The sequence below is a fragment of the Anomaloglossus baeobatrachus genome, chromosome 6 (genome assembly GCF_048569485.1).
Source record: "Anomaloglossus baeobatrachus isolate aAnoBae1 chromosome 6, aAnoBae1.hap1, whole genome shotgun sequence".
In the NCBI taxonomy this organism is placed as follows: Eukaryota; Metazoa; Chordata; class Amphibia; order Anura; family Aromobatidae; genus Anomaloglossus; species Anomaloglossus baeobatrachus.
The window spans coordinates 217,526,467-217,545,864 of NC_134358.1; the positions used below are offsets into that span (position 1 = coordinate 217,526,467).

The 19,398-nt window shown below is 40.6% G+C and overlaps 1 protein-coding gene across 5 annotated transcripts in view; it reads left to right on the plus strand.

The window, feature by feature from the left end:
- DCDC2 (doublecortin domain containing 2) overlaps nucleotides 1–18,702 on the plus strand; it is a 207,395-nt gene extending 188,693 nt beyond the window's left edge. For 4 of the 5 annotated variants that reach the window (XM_075314690.1, XM_075314691.1, XM_075314692.1 and 1 more), the window contains 2 exons: nucleotides 7,529–7,897; nucleotides 17,159–18,702. In XM_075314690.1, coding sequence (XP_075170805.1) covers nucleotides 7,529–7,897; nucleotides 17,159–17,257 — 468 coding nt within the window. In that variant the 3' untranslated portion in view covers nucleotides 17,258–18,702. The remainder of the gene's footprint in view (nucleotides 1–7,528; nucleotides 7,898–17,158) is intronic. The other variant, XM_075314694.1, reaches the window with a different exon arrangement.
- The last annotated feature ends 696 nt before the right edge of the window (nucleotides 18,703–19,398 follow it).

Consider the following 19,398-nt stretch of genomic DNA (forward strand, 5'->3'; position numbering starts at 1 on the left):
TTTTTGCATGTCAGAAATGTTTATTTCAAAATTTTGTGCAGTTATATTGGTTTACCTGGTGAAAATAAACAAGTGAAATGGGAATATATTTGGTTTTTATTAAGTTGCCTAATAATTCTGCACAGTAATAGTTATCTGCACAAACAGATATCCTCCTAAGATAGCCAAATCTAAAAAAAACCCACTCCAACTGCCAAAAATATTAAGATTTGATATTTATGAGTCGATTGAGAACATAGTTGTTGGTCAATAATAAAAAAATCCTCTAAAATACAACTTGCCTAATAATTCTGCACACAGTGTATATAGCACTAGATCTGAAGCACAGATGGTATCACCTGTGATGTAACATGGACTTTTCCATAATGGGCAACATGTTGCTTGAGAAAAAAGCCCCCAGGTTTGTTTGAGAGAGCCCAAATCAGAGAACACCACCCATCATTGGCCCAGAACATGTCTGATTTTGCTAACAAATTCTGGATTATTTATTCTGTTACTCTCCTGATATATTCAATATATTCATGTATTGGGGCAGGAGTAGAACACAATACACAAAATACAATTCTGGAGTTTTCTTAAAGTTGCCAACATTAGTACATGAACATCTATTGCGTTTGTAGTTGGGGCAACTTGCCCATGTGAAGCATAAATTCTATTACCCTACCATATATAATGATTGCATTGATATTATTCTTGATGTCTCCTTCCCATGTGGAAACGTTGTAAAGGGTAATGCTACCACCATCAGGTTCCTGACTAGTAATATCGCCGCAGACACATTCCAGTATCTATTGTAATTATCTCATTAACTTGTGTTACATTCAGTATTTTTTTGTACAATAAATACACTGTGAGATGATTTCCAAGTAACCAAATTAGTAAAGGGTGATGGAGTTCAGACAGTGCCAGACAGACATTAAAGGGAATGCCAATAATGTATGCAATGTCCAAAGCAAAAGCCGTGTTTGAAGCTGGTCATCATCATTCTTTGACCATGACTAATTATTTCATTTTCCCTTTCATAAATAACTAACTCCAGGGCAAATACTCTCCAGGAATCTCTAAGTAGAAGGTTTGAGCTGAAAATGCTTTCATGTATTACATAACGCTTTTCACATTGCTGCAGAAAGTAATCAAATATTGATTAATATATTACGATAAGTAGACACAAATTAGCAATAACACACTTACGGGTCCTTGATCTATGGACTTTTTACAAAATAGCCTTTTAACCGGCCTATATCTAGAATTACAGTACTGTTAATTCTACTGTTGTCTTCAGTACCTTGGTGTAATTGTATTTCACCTTTCTCGGATGTCTTATTTTTTAAAGAAACCGCGGTTCTTCCTTTGATTAGCCAGCCTGGTGCGAGGTCACATCTGCATTAGGCGAGCTAACCAAAAGAAGAACCAGAGATGCCATCAGAGGTAGTTCTCAGGGCTCCCATCCAGTGGCCACTGATTACCGACATGTCCACTGGACCGGTTCCTGTGAGTAATTCGCACAATCTCTACTTTTTCCCATCCTAGTTCTTTGATATTAGTGTCCTATTGAAAAGTTGGAATTGATGCCAGAACGGAACTTGACAGCTTTACGCCACATTTGATAGACTTGTTTAAGAATTTGTTAGCCTTTATAAGTTTGCTAAGGGTAAGGGTACCGTCACACTTTAGCAACGCAGCAGCGATCCCACCAGCGATCTGACCTGGTCAGGATCACTGCTGCATCGCTACATGGTCGCTGGTGAGCTGTCAAACAGGCAGATCTCACCAGCGACCAGTGACCAGCCCCCAGCCAGCAGCGACGTGCAAGCGACGCTGCGCTTGCACGGAGCCGGCGTCTGGAAGCTGCGGACACTGGTAACTAAGGTAAACATCGGGTATGGTTACCCGATGTTTACCTTAGTTACCAGCGCACACCGCTTAGCTTAGCGTGTGCAGGGAGCAGGAGCCGGCACTGGCAGCGTGCGAGCTGCGGAGGCTGGTAACAAAGGTAAATATCGGGTAACCACCTTGGTTACCCGATGTTTACCTTGGTTACAGCTTACCGCAGGCTGTCAGATGCCGGCTCCTGCTCCCTGCACATTCAGGATTGTTGCTCTCTCGCTGTCACACACAGCGATGTGTGCTTATCAGCGGGAGAGCAACAATAAAAAAACAAACCAGGGCTGTGTGTAAGGAGCAGCGATCTCACAGCAGGGGCCAGATCGCTGCTCAGTGTCACACACAGCGAGATCGCTAATGAGGTCACAAAAACCGTGACTCAGCAGCGATCTCAGTAACGATCTCGCTGTGTGTGAAGTACCCCTAAAGTTAACTCTTGCTGACAGCTTTCTAAAGTTTATCATTTTGTTAATTTACAGACTACACTAGATGTAAAGCAGTGTACATATTGCTTATTTTTAAACTCTTTGTCCAGGACTAATTATATCATCTTAGGTCCTCAGTATCAGATTGTGGTGATCTCATACCCAGCAGTCCAACTTATCAGCTGATACTTGGTTCTTTTTCTGGAATTGTATGTAGCTCGAACTTCATAGCTGTGCACTTCCAGTAGCTGCAGCACCAGATAGCCACTGATTGTTGGGTACTGGCGGGTCAAATTCCCTGTAATCTAATATTAATGATCTATCCTAAAGATGGATAGATCATCAATATCTTAGTCCCAGACAACCACTTTAACCAAAATCTGAATGTAAATAATACCTTTGCGTTGTATACCTGCAGGTCAATCTTTATGATTGATAGCTAAAATATTTAGCTAAATATGCTACGGTCATTTTCTTTTTGGTGGGATGCAGACTACCCACTGATAGATAGAACAAAGGATCTGCAGCATTCTTCAAAACAGTCTATTTGGCTTGTGTTCGATAAAGAGCTATACACAATCATGGCTAAAAGTGTTGGCACCCTTGAAATTATTCCAGAAAATGAAGTATTTCTGTCACGCAAAGGCTAGGGGAGGTCCGGCATGAGGCCAAATACACGAAAAATCAGGTTGTAACACCAAGACAAAAAAGGGGTACATCAGGGAGACATTAACAATGGTGTTCCCTACTGCTAGTGAGAGGGAAGATGGACACCTCCTCTATAACCTGCCGCGGTACTCTGCACTCCTAGCTGTCACCAAGCCGGAACCTGAAGCCTGGAGACGACCCTACGATAGTCCCTGGCTATGGAGTGGGCAGGTGACGGGCGCTAGCCTCACCGCTGCACTGAAACAACACACCGAGAAAGGAAGACAGACAGGGGGAAAACACCACAACAGACTGCTGCAGTCAGGACTGCAGCCACACCAGCAACTTCAGGCGAGGGTTTCAAACAGCTCCTTCCAGCTCCAAGACCAGCATCCAAATGAATCAACAATAACTGGCCCCCTCTGCAGGTAGTAGAGGGTATATAAAGGGACTGACTGTGGTCCAAACCGTAAACACCTGAGCTGGTACTAGGCCTACTTGCTGGCAGGGAATACAGCCATTAAGCCTACAGCTGCCAAAGGGAAAGAAATTCTGTTTAAATAGCAGAGTCTCACAGGGGATAAGTGAGACTCAGACCCAAAAAACGGTCACTAAACTCTTACAGCAGAGAGACGACCGTGACAATTTCTCCCAGAAAATTAGTGCAAGTACCCCTGTTTTGTTATTCACATGTTTATTTCCTTTGTGTATTAGAACAACACAAAAAAAGAAAAAACAGAGAAAAAAAAAGCCAAATTGGGCTTAATTTCACACAAAGCTCCAAAAATGGGCCATACAAAATTGTTTGCCCCTTCAACTTAATATTTGGTTGCACACCCTTTGGAATAAATAATTGCAATAAATCGCTTCCTGTAACCAGCAACAAAATTCTTACACCTATCAACTGGAATTTTGGACCACTCTTCTTTTGCAAACTGCTCCAGGTCTCTTATATTTGAAGGACCACTTCTCCAAATAATAATTTTAAGATCTCCCCACAGGTGTTCAGTGGGATTTAGTCTGGACTTATTGCTGAGCTTTTCAGATCTCTCCAGCTTTGTTTCCATCTATTTCTGGGTGCTTTTTGAAGTATGTTTGGGGTCATTATCCTGATTAAAGACCCATGACCTAGAATGCAAACTCAGCTTTCTGACACTGTGCACTACAGTTTTCATGATGCTTTGCACACAGTCAAGGTACTCCGTGCCAGAGGCAGCAAAACAAAACCCAAAACATCTTTGAGCCTCCGCCATATTTGACTGTAGGTACAGTGTTCTTTTTTTTGTAGGCCTCATTCCCTTTTCAGTAAACTGTAGAATGATGGGCTTTACCAAAAAGCTCTATCTTGGTCTCATCTGTCCACAAGACGCTTTCCCAAAATGATTTTGGCTTACGTACATTTTGGCAAACTACAGTTTTTTATGTCTCTGTGTCCCCCTGGGTCTCCTGCTCTAGCATTTCATTTAAGTCAAATGTCGACAGATAGATCGCGCTGACCCTGATGCACCCTGAGCCTGCAGGACAGCTTGAATTTCTATGTAACTTGATTGGGGCTGCTTATCCACCATCCAGACTATTCTGCATTGCAATCTTTCATCAATTTGCCATCCAGACCCAATAAGATTAGCTACAGTGCCATGGGTTGTAAACTTCTTGATTATAAAAACCAAAAAACTGAGCTGTGACAAATGTTCAATAAACATGCAACATTACAAGCATGTGAATTGCAGCCTCAAGACTAGAAAAAAAACAAAAACAAGGAGAAAATTGTAGAAAAAATACCCTGACTATAAATAAATAAATTGCAAGTGCTTAATAAACAGGGTACTTAGTATATACATTTTTGCAAAAAGGTAAGAAGCTGTCTCACCTCGTCACGGTGTACCCATCTGAGACAGTCCCTAACCTACTAAAGTTAAAAACATATTCTGTACCTGACTAGTGTCATGTCAAAACTTCAATATGGATGGTAAAGTGGTTAGCTGGGTCCCAGATTAAATACACAGCAAAAAGTGAGAAGCAGGTAATTGTTCAGCCTCAGTATCAGGAGGGCTGCACCCCCAACTTGCATTAAAGCAAGATAACAGACAACAAAACCAACTTCTTGATTATGTTGTGAACTGTGGACAAAGGAACATCAGGATCTCTGACATGGACTTGTATCCTTGAGCTTGTTGCTATTGTTCAACAAGTTTGGTTCTCAGGTTCACAGACAGTTCTTTTCTCCTCCATGTCCTCCATGCTTAAGGTCCAGTCACACTAAGCAACTTACCAGCGATCCCAACAACGATAGGGATCGCTGGTAAGTTGCTAGGAGGTTGCTGGTGAGATGTCACACTGCGACACTCCAGCGATCCCACCAGCAACCTGACCTGGCAGGGATCGCTGGAGCGTCGCTACACGAGTTGCTGGTGAGCTCACCAGCAACCAGTGACCAGCCCCCAGCGCCGCGTTTAAGATGCTGCGCTTGGTAACTAAGGTAAATATCGGGTAACCAACCCGATATTTACCTTGGTTACCAGTGCACGCAGCTACACGTGCAGAGAACAGGGAGCAGCGCACACTGAGCGCTGGCTCCCTGCTCTCCTAGTTACAGCACACATCGGGTTAATTACCCGATGTGTGCTGCAGCTACATGTGCAGAGAGCAGGGAGCAGCGCACAATGCTTAGCGCTGGCTCCCTGCTCTCCTAGTTACAGCACACATCGGGTTAATTACCCGATGTGTGCTGCAGCTACATGTGCACAGAGCAGGGAGCAGCGCACAATGCTTAGCGCTGGCTCCTTGCTCTCCTACTTACAGCACACATCGGGTTAATTACCCGATGTGTGCTGCAGCTAAATGTGCACAGAGCAGGGAGCAGCGCACACTGCTTAGCGCTGGCTCCCTGCTCTCCTAGCTACAGCACACATCGGGTTAATTAACCCGATGTGTCCTGCAGCTACATGTGCACAGAGCAGGAGCCGGCACTGACAGTGAGAGCGGCGGAGGCTGGTAACAAAGGTAAATATCGGGTAACCAAGGACAGGGCTTCTTGGTTACCCGATGTTTACATTGGTTACCAGCCTCCGCAGAAGCCGGCTCCTGCTGCCTGCACATTTAGTTGTTGCTGTCACACACAGCGATCTGTGCTTCACAGCAGGACAGCAACAACTAAAAAATGGCCCAGGACATTCAGCAACAACCAACGACCTCACAGCAGGGGCCAGGTTGTTGCTGGATGTCACACACAGCAACATCGCTAGCAACGTCACAAAAGTTGTTCGTTAGCAGCGATGTTGCTAGCGATGTTGCTTAGTGTGACGGGGCCTTTAGTGTGGCACACAGACACACAATGCAAAGATTAAGTCAACGACTCCCCTTTTTATCTGGTTTCAGATGTGATTTTCATAGTACCCACACCTGTTACTTGCCACAGATGAGTTTGAACGAGCATCACATGCTTGAAACAAAGTTGTTTACCTACAATTTTGGACAAGTACCAACAATTTTTTGTCCTGCCAATTTTTGGAGTTTTGTGTGAAATGATGTCCAAGTTGCATTTTGTTTCTGTTTTTTTTTTTGTTTTTTTTTTGTTTTGTTGTTCCAATACACACAAAGAAAGTAAACGTGCATGACAAAATATGTGTAATCACAACATATTCTAGCAGTAATACCTCATATTCTGGAATAATATCAAAGGTGACTAAACTTTCAGCCATGACTGTACAGTTAGCATACTATTTATGGTCTGTCCACAGCACTTTGAGAAGAGGATACCAACAAGACAGTACTGCCTATAGAGCACTACATTTCTATCATGCCAAAAATGCCTTGTTCCCACCATTCACAACTTCTGACATGTCTATATGTCCTGTCCAAAGTTATATAAAATTACAGTCAGATATGAGGAGGTTTGCTCAAACAATTTTCTCAGATCTTAGTGAGAACCAATTCCCTACAAAGTATATGTACATTTCCAAAAAGTTTAGAAGGAAAAAACAGGGCACTGCTCAGCCCGAGGAATATTTTTGGCTAAAGCCAATATTCACAAACAGCGTTATAATAGCGTTCTTTGCCGCAGTTGACAAAGAGGCATGGCAGTAAAAATCCCTGCAACAGCTAACGTGGTGCTCATTCAAAAGTCCAGAATAATCTGAGAAATAAATGTAAAGAAATGAGGGCACTCACCCGTCGAAGCACTGTGAAAGAGTGCAAAACGGCTGTCGTCTGAGAGTGCTGTCCTGTTCTACCCCCTCCCCGCTTGCCACAGCATGTAACTTCCATTCGTGATTAAATGTTTCACTGCACAGCAGAGACCGGTGAGTGCCTTCATTTCTTTACATTTATTTCTCGGATTATATGTACATTTCCTTTTAGACATTTCCCATGGCTTAGATGAGTAAGTAAATGCACAAAACATCATGTAAAACATCTTGTAAGGTCAAGTATCATAAGTTGCTATCTCCATTACAAGAATTTAATGAGAATATTTGTCTTTTAAAGGAATATTCATATACACTTCATGACGTAGTGCTTTACAGAAATGATCATAAACTGATGGTTCTCTAATGGATTTTCACTTATTACAGAGAGTGGCCGAAACAGTTGAAGAAGAAGTAAGAGAAAATGAGGGTCAAGATGGTGATGGGGCCGCTGAAGAAACAGAAGAACCAGAAGATGACCATACTAATGTTCAAGAAGAACATCTTCATGAAGAAGAAACAGGTGAAAATGAGGAGCATAGTATGGTAAGTCACGAAGTGGAAGCAGATCATGGGAAGATACACAATGATTCAGAAGATGTGATTGATAATTATGGAGATGGACATTGGGAAGAGGATCAGCCTTTAAATTCAGTAGACACACATGGTGAAGTCATTGGGCAAATTAACGGTGATGTTTATGGGAGAGAAGATGAAGATGATGGCCATGATGGAAACACTGACGACCAAAGTCAGGTAAAGCTATAAGATCATAATTCATTTCAAATATATTTTTAGCATTTTTTTTTTATTGTTGGAGATCTGTAGCATTGAGGGTTACATTGATCAATCATCTGCAAATAAATTTCATATATGTTCGTACCATGTAATGCCGTTTATTGTTCATTGTACTGTCTGTTGATAGGTGGACATCTGATGCATTGGCCCTTTTATTTTTCACACTGTTGGACATTTATATGTCTGTATAAGGTTAAAAATACACATGACTAGTCAAGTGACAGCTAGTCACAGACAATCCCAGCTACCAAAAGCAACTGGGCTTGCGACTATTTAGCTCTGCGATAGAACGTTAGCCAAGCAGTTCACAGTTTCCATGTAAGTCGCAAGTCTCACACGATTTACATTGAAATATATCAGGGGCAACTCAAACAGGGTTTGTTTTTTTTTGCCATCTTTAATGTAGTTTGTGGGTCACAGCACAACCTTGTGGATAATTGTTAGGTGTGATTTCACAGTCTTCATGTCACCCGCCACATTTATAGCCCTTGCTTATGTATACCCACTCTGCTCTCAGCCCCCAAGTGCAATTTTCCATCAAAGGCATTGCATTTTGTCCATTTTTTGTTTTATTTTCCACTGTCTAAAAACTTTACTGCTCTTTTTTAATTTACAAGAGCAGCATTTTTTCTTCCAGAATCAACCATGGATGAAGGACATATTTATCAATCATTTCTTGTATCATAGGACCTTTAGACATTAGACAGCTGTCAGCTGTACAACAGTTTGGCCGATAACTATCTTCTGCGACTCCTCCATACACAGGGGCACTTGGCCGAGTACTCCTGTGTTTCTTTTTGAGAGAAGTACTGCCAGAGTCTTTTGGCAACAACTTATTTCCCAAAGTACAAAATTATCATCTATTGGAAATACTAGATCCTTGCCTGACATCATCAATCAGGGGAGAATTGTTAGGTCCCTATGCACATTAGACTTTCATATAGTCCCTCTTTAATTTAATGCGTTTGAATGCCTTAAAAGGAACCCAACAGCTTCCCCAGGCCCTCCAATCCTGCACTATGTCTATATTACTACCAATATACCCTTCCTAACAAGCCCATTTTATTGTCTTATTGATTGCATCATATCCTAATTTCATCAGTGCACTGCACATACTCAGAGATGCAGCGGGGATGCAGAGAACATCGAACCATTAAAGGCCCAGTCACACACAACGACTTACCAGCAATCCCGAAAACGATGCGACCTGATAAGGATCGCTGGTAAGTCGCTGGGAGGTCGCAGGTGAGATGTCACACAGTCAGATCTTACCAGCGATGCAGGAACAATACAGGTCGCAGTAGCGACCTGTATAACGATCTCAGCAGTCACTGTGACCCTGTCACACAGTGTCAAACACAGCGATGCGTCCTGCCCAGCAGGACATCACCTTTGAAGAAAATGGCCTGGACCATTCTGCAAGGACTAGAGATCTCACAGCAGGGGCCTGATCGCTGGTAGGTGTCACACATAACAAGATTGCTAACGGGATCGCTACTGTGTCATGGAAATCGTGACTCAGCTGCGATCTCGCTAGCGATCTTGTTATGTGTGATGGTACCTTAAAGGGAATCTGTTAGGTGATTTTGTAGTATAATACTAATGTTATCATTAAATAGGGCTTAAGGATACTTTTGAGGATCTTTTAAGTTTTATTGTTCTACGTCATCCTGTTATCTTGTTATAAGCTGCATAGAATTCAGTGTCTCTTGCAAGATACTGTATGTACATGCAATTTGTATATTCACTGCTCCCCCCATCCACCTCCCAGTGCATTCACTATCACTGCTGAGAGGTGGGAGGGAGTATGATTGGGGGCAGCAGTGCAGATTCACTTTCATCACTGATCACTGAGAGATAGGAGGGGGTAGCAGTGCATATGCAGTTTGTATTTACATACACGTAATTAGTTGCTATGTCACACTGAATTCTAGGGAGCTCACAAAAAGATAACACAAGAATGTAGAGCAATAAAACTTACTGATCCTGAAAGGTCTCTAAGCCCTATTTAAAGATAACATTCATAATGTACTAGCAAATCACCTGACAGATTCCCTTTAATGCCAGTTATGCAAACCTCATCACTGGCTGTATACTGCATCATAATTGCCTTCCTGGGTATGCGGATTGTCAGCTTGGCAAAGATTTACAAATACCCGGCGGTGAGGCCACTCTTGCAAATCATGTTACTGACACCCACACCCACATGGGCATGATAACATGATAAGTGGGACGATTAGCCTGGGGAAAGTAACTACCCCCCCAGCTAGTCACCACTGATTAGCGTATCACTACCGCAGTTATAAAAATCGTTTTTATGCCAGGAAGAAATCAGTGAGACAATGAAATTGGCTTGTTAGGAAGGGTATTAAGGTAGCAATAAATACTATCTGGCAGTATACCGGCGGTATTTTGAGGGGTAAGGAGAAGCTGGCCCGTTCCTTTTAGGCCCCCTTCACACGTCCGTGAAAATCACACACGTGTTTCACGGACGTGTCAAAGGTGCGTTTTCCCCTCTGTGAGCCGTGTTTATGGCACTACGTATGTTCTTCGTGTGTTATCCGTGATAACACACGGAAAACAGGAACTTTCTACTCACCTGTCCCTGGTGTCGCTGTCCGTGGTGCTGATCTTCGGTCTATGTCCCCGCTGCTGCTTCTTCCGGCCGCAGTGAAGTAAACATTAAATGGGCATAATGAGCGGTAGGCAGCAAGTGACAGCAGCGCTGGAGAAGGTGAGTAAAGATTTGTTATTTTTTTCTCTGACACGTGAGTTTTCTCTGGCGCGTGTCACACGGGACCGCATCCAAACTACATCCGTGTGGTCCGTATGCGGGCCGTGTGACACCCGTGATGCCGGAGAAAACGTGGACATGTCTACGTGTGGAAGACACGGACTCGCGTATGCTCCACACGTACACACGTTCCATGGCAAAACACGCACGTGTGCGCAGACCCATTGATTTTAATGGGTCTACGTGTGCCCGTGTCTCCGGTACGTGCAGGAACGGACCTAACACGTACCGGAGACACGTGCGTGTGAAGGGGGCCTTAAACAGTCTGCAATTTACTAAACGCTTTTATGTCCACTTTCTTCTACCAACCAATGATCAGATGTGAGGAGGATCTGCATTATAACATTTTATATATGTTTAAAAAAAAAATCCTACTCTTCATAATAAAAGGGCTAATAAGTAAAATTGTGGGTTCATCATAGGTCAGCCTTTTGTGTTATAAGTACATCTATAGAACAATATGCTCTACACAGGTCAGTAAGGTGTAACTGCAGTAATCAGTCTTCATTCATTGTAATAATGAGTTATTTCATTGTAAGTGCATGCTGATTGACACTGTGCTGGTTTTTTTTTTTTGCTGCCACCAATTGTCTCAGTAGGAATTGCATATGAGGAAATTAATGCTTTACTTAAAAAAATAAGAGTATTCTGTAAAGAAAATATTTTGAAAGTCATTTTCCACTGTTTTATACAGTAGATATGGTGACTATGTGTTCTGTTGTCAGTCACTTTCACTATTTGATGCTGGGAAGATTGTTGCCATCTCTAATGGCACTCCTGGTGTAGCATGCTGCCTACCAGTGCTTAACCACTTTACCCCTCCGGGCGATTTTCCATTTTTGTTTTCGTTTTTTCTTCCCCTTCTTCCAAGAGCCATAACTTTTTAACCTCTCTGTTAATATTGCCATGTGAGGGTTTATTTTTTGCAGGGCGAGTATTTCATTTTGAATGACACCATTCATTTCTGCCCCATAATGGAAAACGGGAAAAAAATTCCAAGTGCGGTGAAAATGGCAAAAAAAAGGATTTTATATTCCAAACATGTATAGTGGTAAAAAAAAATGAGAAGTTTGTAACAAAAAAAAAAAAAAAGAATTTTGCTTTTGTTGCCATTTTCTGAGACCCATAGCGTTCTCATTTTTCAGGATCTGGGGCTCAGTGATGGCTTATTTTTTCGTCTAGCGCTGACGTTGTTAATTATACCATCAGTGCGTAGATGCAACATTTTGATCGCCTGTAAATGCATTTTAATGCAATGTTGCTTCCGAAAAGCCATAATTCTGGTATTTTGATGTTTGTTTTTCTCGCTACGCCCTATACCAATAAGATTATTTGATTTCTTATTTCGACAGATTGGGCATTTCTGATTGTGGCAATACCAAATATGTCGTTTTTTTTATTATTTTATTGTTTTATTTTCCATGGGGCAAAAGGAAGGGGATTTGAACTTTAAGTTTGGGGGGGTTTCATACTCTTTAAAACTTTTTTTTCTTTTACATTTTTTAATGATTTTATTGGTCCCCCCTAGGTGAATTTACGCCTGCACACTCCAATCGCGTCTCCTGATCACAGCGATGCTTCAGCACCGCTCTGAAAATGCTGCTCTGCTGGCATTCACAGGAAAAACAAACATGCCATGGCAGCGACACGGGTCATCATCTGACCTCAAGCGACCATGCCAACCCATCAGTGCCCCATGATCGCGATGGCGGTGGGGAATAGTGCGATCCCTGCCGGAGTGCTTTTGAGCGTGCTGTCAGAGTTTGACATCACGATCTAAGGGGTTAACAGTCACGGGTGGATCTTTGATCTATCTGGCCTGTTAGCTTCACTTGTCTGCTGATCAGATCAGCAGACGTGGGGGGAATAATGCAGGCCATAAAACTTTTTTCAACAACTGAAAAAATTTAAAGAATTAATGTTTAAAATTTTTGTTTACATATTATCATTTGTTTTTAGTGGATTAAAATATAAAACATAATTTTAAAAGTTTGATATTTTCCACTTTGACTCACTATGGAGAGCAGCTGCTGAAATTTGGCATGAAATTACAAAAAAAAGAGACAGTTGCACTCTGAATTGCTAAAGCATGAAAACCAAGAATGTAAGAATATACACATGCATTACTGCTAAAGGAAAAAATGAGATATTTAGCATTCAAAAACGTCCATTTTTATATCTGCCCAGTCGCCACGTCACGGCATTGCTCATTACTGGGTACCTACACTGAACTGAAGCCTCTCTCTGGGTTTAAAAACCTCCTGTGCATGGGCAAGTAGGAACCTGCTATATAGGATAAAATCATCTGTGGCTAATGGGGAGGGGTGCATGGTCAGAAGGTATCACCCCCATTAATCTAGACAAAAAAACCTTATGGCACTCCCAAAATTGCATTGTGAACAGGTGCATAACTGAACATGACATTAAATTACAAAAAAAAAGACAGTTGCACTCTGAAATACTAAAGGATGAAAACTATGAATGTAAAAATATAGACATGCATTACTGCTAAAGGAAATCTAAGAAAAAATGAGATATTTAGCATACAAAAACGGCCATTTTTATATCTGCCCAGCCACCACGTCGCGGCATATCTCGTAGCAAGTTCCTACTTGCCCATATACCGGAGGTTTTTAAACCCAGAGAGAGGCTTCAGTATAGAGTAGCTACCCAGTTACAAGATATGCTGTGATGTGGCGACTGGGCGGATATAGAAATGGTCGTTTTTCTATGCTAAATATCTAATTTTTCTTAGATTTCCTTTTAGCAGTAATGCATATCTATATTATTACATTCATGGTTTTCATGCTTTAGCATTTCAGAGTGCAACTGTCTCTTTTTTTTGTAATTTTATGTCATGTTCAGTTATGCACCTGTTCATATTGCAATTTTGGGAGTGCCGTCAGGTTTCTAGTCTAGAAGTTTGTCATGAAAAAATAGTTTACAACTAGCCTGCATTGCAACTGCAGTAAAAGTGGGCAGGATCTGCTCACGTGTCTGATGTCACTCCTCTCCTCACAGTGCAAAGCCATTTTGTTGGTGACTGCAAAGTGATACTGAAATGTGGAAAGTGTCACCGAGGATGGCTGTCATAGTGCTCCATAGTATAATGCATCCCATATAGTGCTCCACAGTATAATGCTTCCGATAAAGTGCTCAACTGTATAATGTGTCCCATATAGCTAGAGCTCCACAGTATAATGCATCCCATATAGTTCTTTACTGTATATTATGTCCCATATAGATAGTGCTCCACTGTATAATGTGCCCCATAATGCTGCATACAGTACACGAGTCTCCTATATCAGTTTGCAGGGATATTGCAGAGCTGTGTCAACGTGTTTAGAGCACAGCAGCATGATGATTTCTTTGCTGTGCTTTGAATGTGGCAGCGGTGAGCAGTGATCTGAAGTCTTGTAATGATGTCAGGCTGCGATCACCACTCCCTCCTGCCGGTACTCACCTGATCCCGGACTTCTGCTCCCAGCACCTCCTTCTGTCGCTTTTGTGGTCATCCAGCTCCAGTCACCACTCAGCTTGTGCTTAGCACAGAGCAGTTACAGGGGGAATGTGTAGCCTGCAAAATCCCAGCCCCCAGTGGTTGAATAAAAATAGAATAAACAAAAACTATTAAAATAGTGAATTTAATTTTGTATTAATATGATTACATAATCAATAATTATTAATACTAAAATAAAAAATCACAGCACCTTCCCTGTAAAGGGGTATTTTCAAGTTATTCAATTGCTTTAGTTAGTTAGACAGCATGAAAATAAGCAAGTTTACAATTTTCTTGCTTTTTCTATCTGCTGCCATTCTGCTACATTGAGAGCTTTTATCTTTTATTGTGCACAGCTGATTCGGCCACTAGTCCCTGCCAAAAACCTGGCCAAGTATTTGCAGTAGTGACATTCCAGGGGAGGATTAAACTCCTATGGAGATGTGAGATTGTAGCATACTGGAGCAGGGGAAAGACAAATCTGCAAGGAATATGACAATAGAAGGCAATATGTAACATGTCCATGGGCCAGTAGGTGTCAGACGTGCAGAAGTAATGTGCATTTAGTCTGTCCATATTTCTTAATGGATTTAACTATTTCATTAAATGGCTTAGTGCACTAGAACAAGGAATAAGATACAGCTGAAGCTCTGAGCTAATGATTAGGATTAATTATATGTAGCACAGTGACTTCTAGTTGTAATGTAATAATTAGCTCTGTAACATATACCTTGACAGCTTTACGTAGACAAGTCATGATAGTAGGTCATACTCAGGAACTTCTCCAGGACAAGATGTGGAATAATGAGGCGACATCTCCAGTCATTATGAAGAATGTCATGGAGCCTGTTAAGAACAGAAGTTATGATGTACAGTGCTTAGCATAAATGAGTACACCCCTTTGAAAAGTAAGATTTGAATCAATATCTCACTGAGCATAAGAGCAATTTCAAAAATTTTGAGACAGAATTTCGTAGAACATGTTAAAACCAATAAGATGAAAGTATGGTTAATAATATAACCTTCATTACACAATCTTCAGTCTTACATCTAGTATTTTGTATGACCACCACAATTCTAAGTACTGCATTAACCCTTGTAGGCATGGAAAGAACAAGTTGGCAACATATTGCAACATCTATCTTTTTCTTTTTGTTAAATAATGACCTCTTTTAGACCCTAGATGCTGGATGGAGAGCGATGCTCAGTTTCTCTCTTCAGAATTCTCTATAGGTGTTTGATTGGGCTCATATTAAGAGGCATATTTGGCCACTTAATCTTTTTCACCCTATTATTCAGAAATGCAGCAGCGATGTTAGATGTGTTTTGGATCATGTTCATGTTGAAAAAGTGCATGTCTAGCAAGGGCACGGAGTGATGGTATCATCTTCTCTTTCAATATAGAGCAGTATATCTGAGAATTCATGATACCATCAATGAAATGTAGCTCACTGAGACCAGCAACACTAATGCAGACCACATAAAGACACTGCCACCACCATGTTTCACTGTAGGCACCATGTATTTTTCTAAATTCATTTTCCTAAATGCAAACTGTGTTTTTCTGTTACTAACTTGTTCATGTCATGCCTAGAAGATTTGGTGCTGTCCTTAAAAATCATGGAGGTCATAGGAAATGCTGGATGTAGCTGCCTTTGATATGGGGTATATTTATTTTTTAATCAACTAATGTACAATCTTTATAGTCGCACACCGCTTTGACTAATTCTGGAGCTGAAGTGAACTCCTGATATTAGTTCTGAAGTCCCTAATATAGTATTTCAATATCTATTACATCATAAAGTGAGATGTTATTATAGAAGAAACATAAAAGTAATGCATCTCTTTTATAAAATGTGTCAATGGTGGAAAGTGTCATAATTCCAAATTCCGTTTAAATGGAGCCAGATCACTAGTATAATGTAACATATAATTGAAGTGAAACTGAAATAATGAATTGATGTATTAATTAATTTATTAATTCACTTATTAATTTAGTCATTAATTTGAGTTTCGTGAATACACTTATAAAAATGTCAGCTCAGCTGTGTGACTTTGAGGATGCTTTGGGTGATAAGATGTACTGTAGTATCCTTTAATCTTTGAAGGATTGTATAGATTATTTAAATTGTAGTTCAGATTTTTCACCTGTATACACTCTCCATTTTATTATCTTCATTGAATGATATGTTAATTAATTTTTAATCTCTAATAATAAACATTTTGTGAACTAAATATATTTATCCAGTGCATTTCCTTAGTTGGTGATAGATTTAATCTTTGGTGAATAACAGTAAAAGATAAATGTAAATGACATATAATGGGGATACATCTAAGTCAATTACATTGGAATAGACACCATGAGTTTACAAATTTGTATTCAAAATAATCTGTTAGCAGGTTTTTACCAGCATGATCTAGGGGCTGAGATACCGATATCAGCAATGTGTGATTTATTAGGTGCTGTTTCAATACAATGAGTGTTATATCTGCAGGAGGTTATCACTACCCGTACTAGTGCCCATGTGAGACCTAGTCCGACCATGCCCCCTCTTTTGATTAGCAGCTCACTTTCAATAGACAGTGTACAATAGAAAGCTGTGGGGTGGTAGTGGCAAGCTTTCTGAACTCTGCACTACACTGGTCCATTTTTTTTTTTATTTATAAATGAGTAACTAACGTGTTTTGCTGTAAGCCGATGGTAGGGTGGGTTTTCTTTTTGGTTTTCCATTCATGGTACACGTAGTTATGTATACAATGGAATAGGAGCTCACTTAGGTCAGAACGTATGCATTTCATTCACAGCTTAGTGATTTTACTTTTGTAGCTTTATACAATCAGACTATGTGGTGAGAATTACTTGCTGTGGTTTACCACACCGAGGATTACCATCTTCTGTATTATCTTTTTCTTTTGTTTTTTGTAGGTTGAAGATTCTCTTCCAAGACCAACATCATCAAGACTCCTGGAGAAGGTCTCCACTCCTACTGAAGACGAGAAGAAGGAATTGGTCGATGAAATGTAAACTGGAGAGGATGAACCCTACTCTACGATGCTACCTTTGATACTTGAATCTGCATGTTTTATTGTATCATTACAGAGCTGGAGGATTATCATTTATGTTTGTAGACGGGTGAATACCTCTATACTCACCCTCATATTAAAATGCATCAGAATATGCACTGTTCCTAAGGCATGTTATTTTTTGTAACAATAATGTGGTTCCTATCTATTTATTAGGGTACTTTTTATACCGCCAGATGTTTTGTAATCATAACTTTATTCTTTTTTGAAGCCATATTACATTACCGGTAACATTGCACTTTCCATAGGCTTTTCCTATACATTTATTGCTTCTTTTACTACATTTGGTGAACAAGTCAATGAAAAATGTTTAGTACGATATTCTCTGTTTAGTTTTCCAAACTTGTCATAATCATTTTAGTTGCCATGTGTCACCTCTTGTTTTCTTAGCTACCTATCCTCCAGATTGACATAAATTCCAATATGTTTAATAGAATTTTATATTACGTAATTATAATGCATAGTCGGTATACACTGAACATACAGCAAGTTAGATTCTCGTTAAATCCTTCCCTCTAAGTAACAATGCTCAGACTAATTAGAAAACATTTTCCATCTCTATTGCTATTGTACATTATGTAACACCATGTGGCGGTCGTTGACAGTAATTTACATTGTCCATGTAAAGATTTTATGGCCACTGTTTAATAGCCAGTGATGTCTGCTACTGAGCGCAGACACGGGGGAATATCGACAACAGTTTAGAAATAATGACCTATGTCCCATTCTGCATGTTTACTGTGATCACCGGCTTGAAATGCACTAACATTTACTCAGTGTGTCCTTGTAAAGTGGAAAATGTCATTGTCATTACATAGAAATCCCTCTACACACAGAGCCAGCTAAGCAAGGCGAGAGCCGGGCAGAGTGGAGGGTATTGGATCTGAACTAGAAACAGGTCATTATGCAAGTTTACTGAATATTACATACTGCAGCCCTGCTAGAGATAATGCACAAAGACAGATTATCCAGAAACCTCAATGCAAATACAAAGACACAATTTGGACCCATCTGAGCATATAATCTGACCCATTTTGTTAATGGATGAGAGCTGAAGTGATATAAATACTCTTTAGGCATGCACAATTTGCAGATTATCCCTGTAGACGGCCATGATATAGTTAGACTGAACTGATTCTGTACTTCATAAGGTTACGTTGCCTTACATATATATATATATATCTTCTTACATATATAATATAAAATGTTATTTTTCCAAATGAGAGATTATTAAACTGCAAACTGATATATGCAAAAATATGACATGAAAAGCTATATATTGTGTAACAAATAAACTGCTATCTACATTACATCTGTCTGGATGGATCATCATTGAGATGAATCGGTCAATGTTTTATCTTTAATGAATTAAATATCTTAAATCATTACTGCATTTGTTTCTGTTGTTGACAATTCATTTACTTCTGAAAAGTATAGGGGAATTCCAGTATGGAGTTAATATTACAAATTGATAGCATAAGAACTTCTACTTCAGTTGGGGTACGACCTCTGAGACCCCATTATTGCTAGAAATGAGGACTTGGAGCAGTAGTTCTCATACTCAGCTGTCACTCCATTCATTCTCAGAGAGGGACCGCTACTTTTTTCTTCCCTGATCTCCCTGTACATGTCGTGCACCCCCCCTGCATTGGCATTGGTTAATAATAAAGATTAGCAGATCACTTTGCCGAACCCCGGTCTAAGGTCTAGGTCAGTGCTCTCTGGCCATGGACAAGAGCTGTGCGGATTTCCTTATTCTCTGGGATCGTAGGCTTAGTTTATGATTAGCTGTGCTGGCAAGACATCACCTGTATGCTGCGCAGTTGTTGTCATGTCAAGCCAACTTCAAACACCGGCGTTTCTAGGAACCCACAAGCTTAGGACATTCGGCCAGAGGGGCATAGACTTGGATCGATGACCAGGGTTTTGTGAAGCAATCCGCTCTTCTGTGGTTAATAGAGGTCCTGGACTAGTCCGGTGACCGCAATCAGGATGAGCAGGGACAATTAAAGTTAGGTTTGAAACACTTACATTTAGGCTATGTGCGCACTAGTGCGTTTTTCCCGCGGATTTACCCGCGGA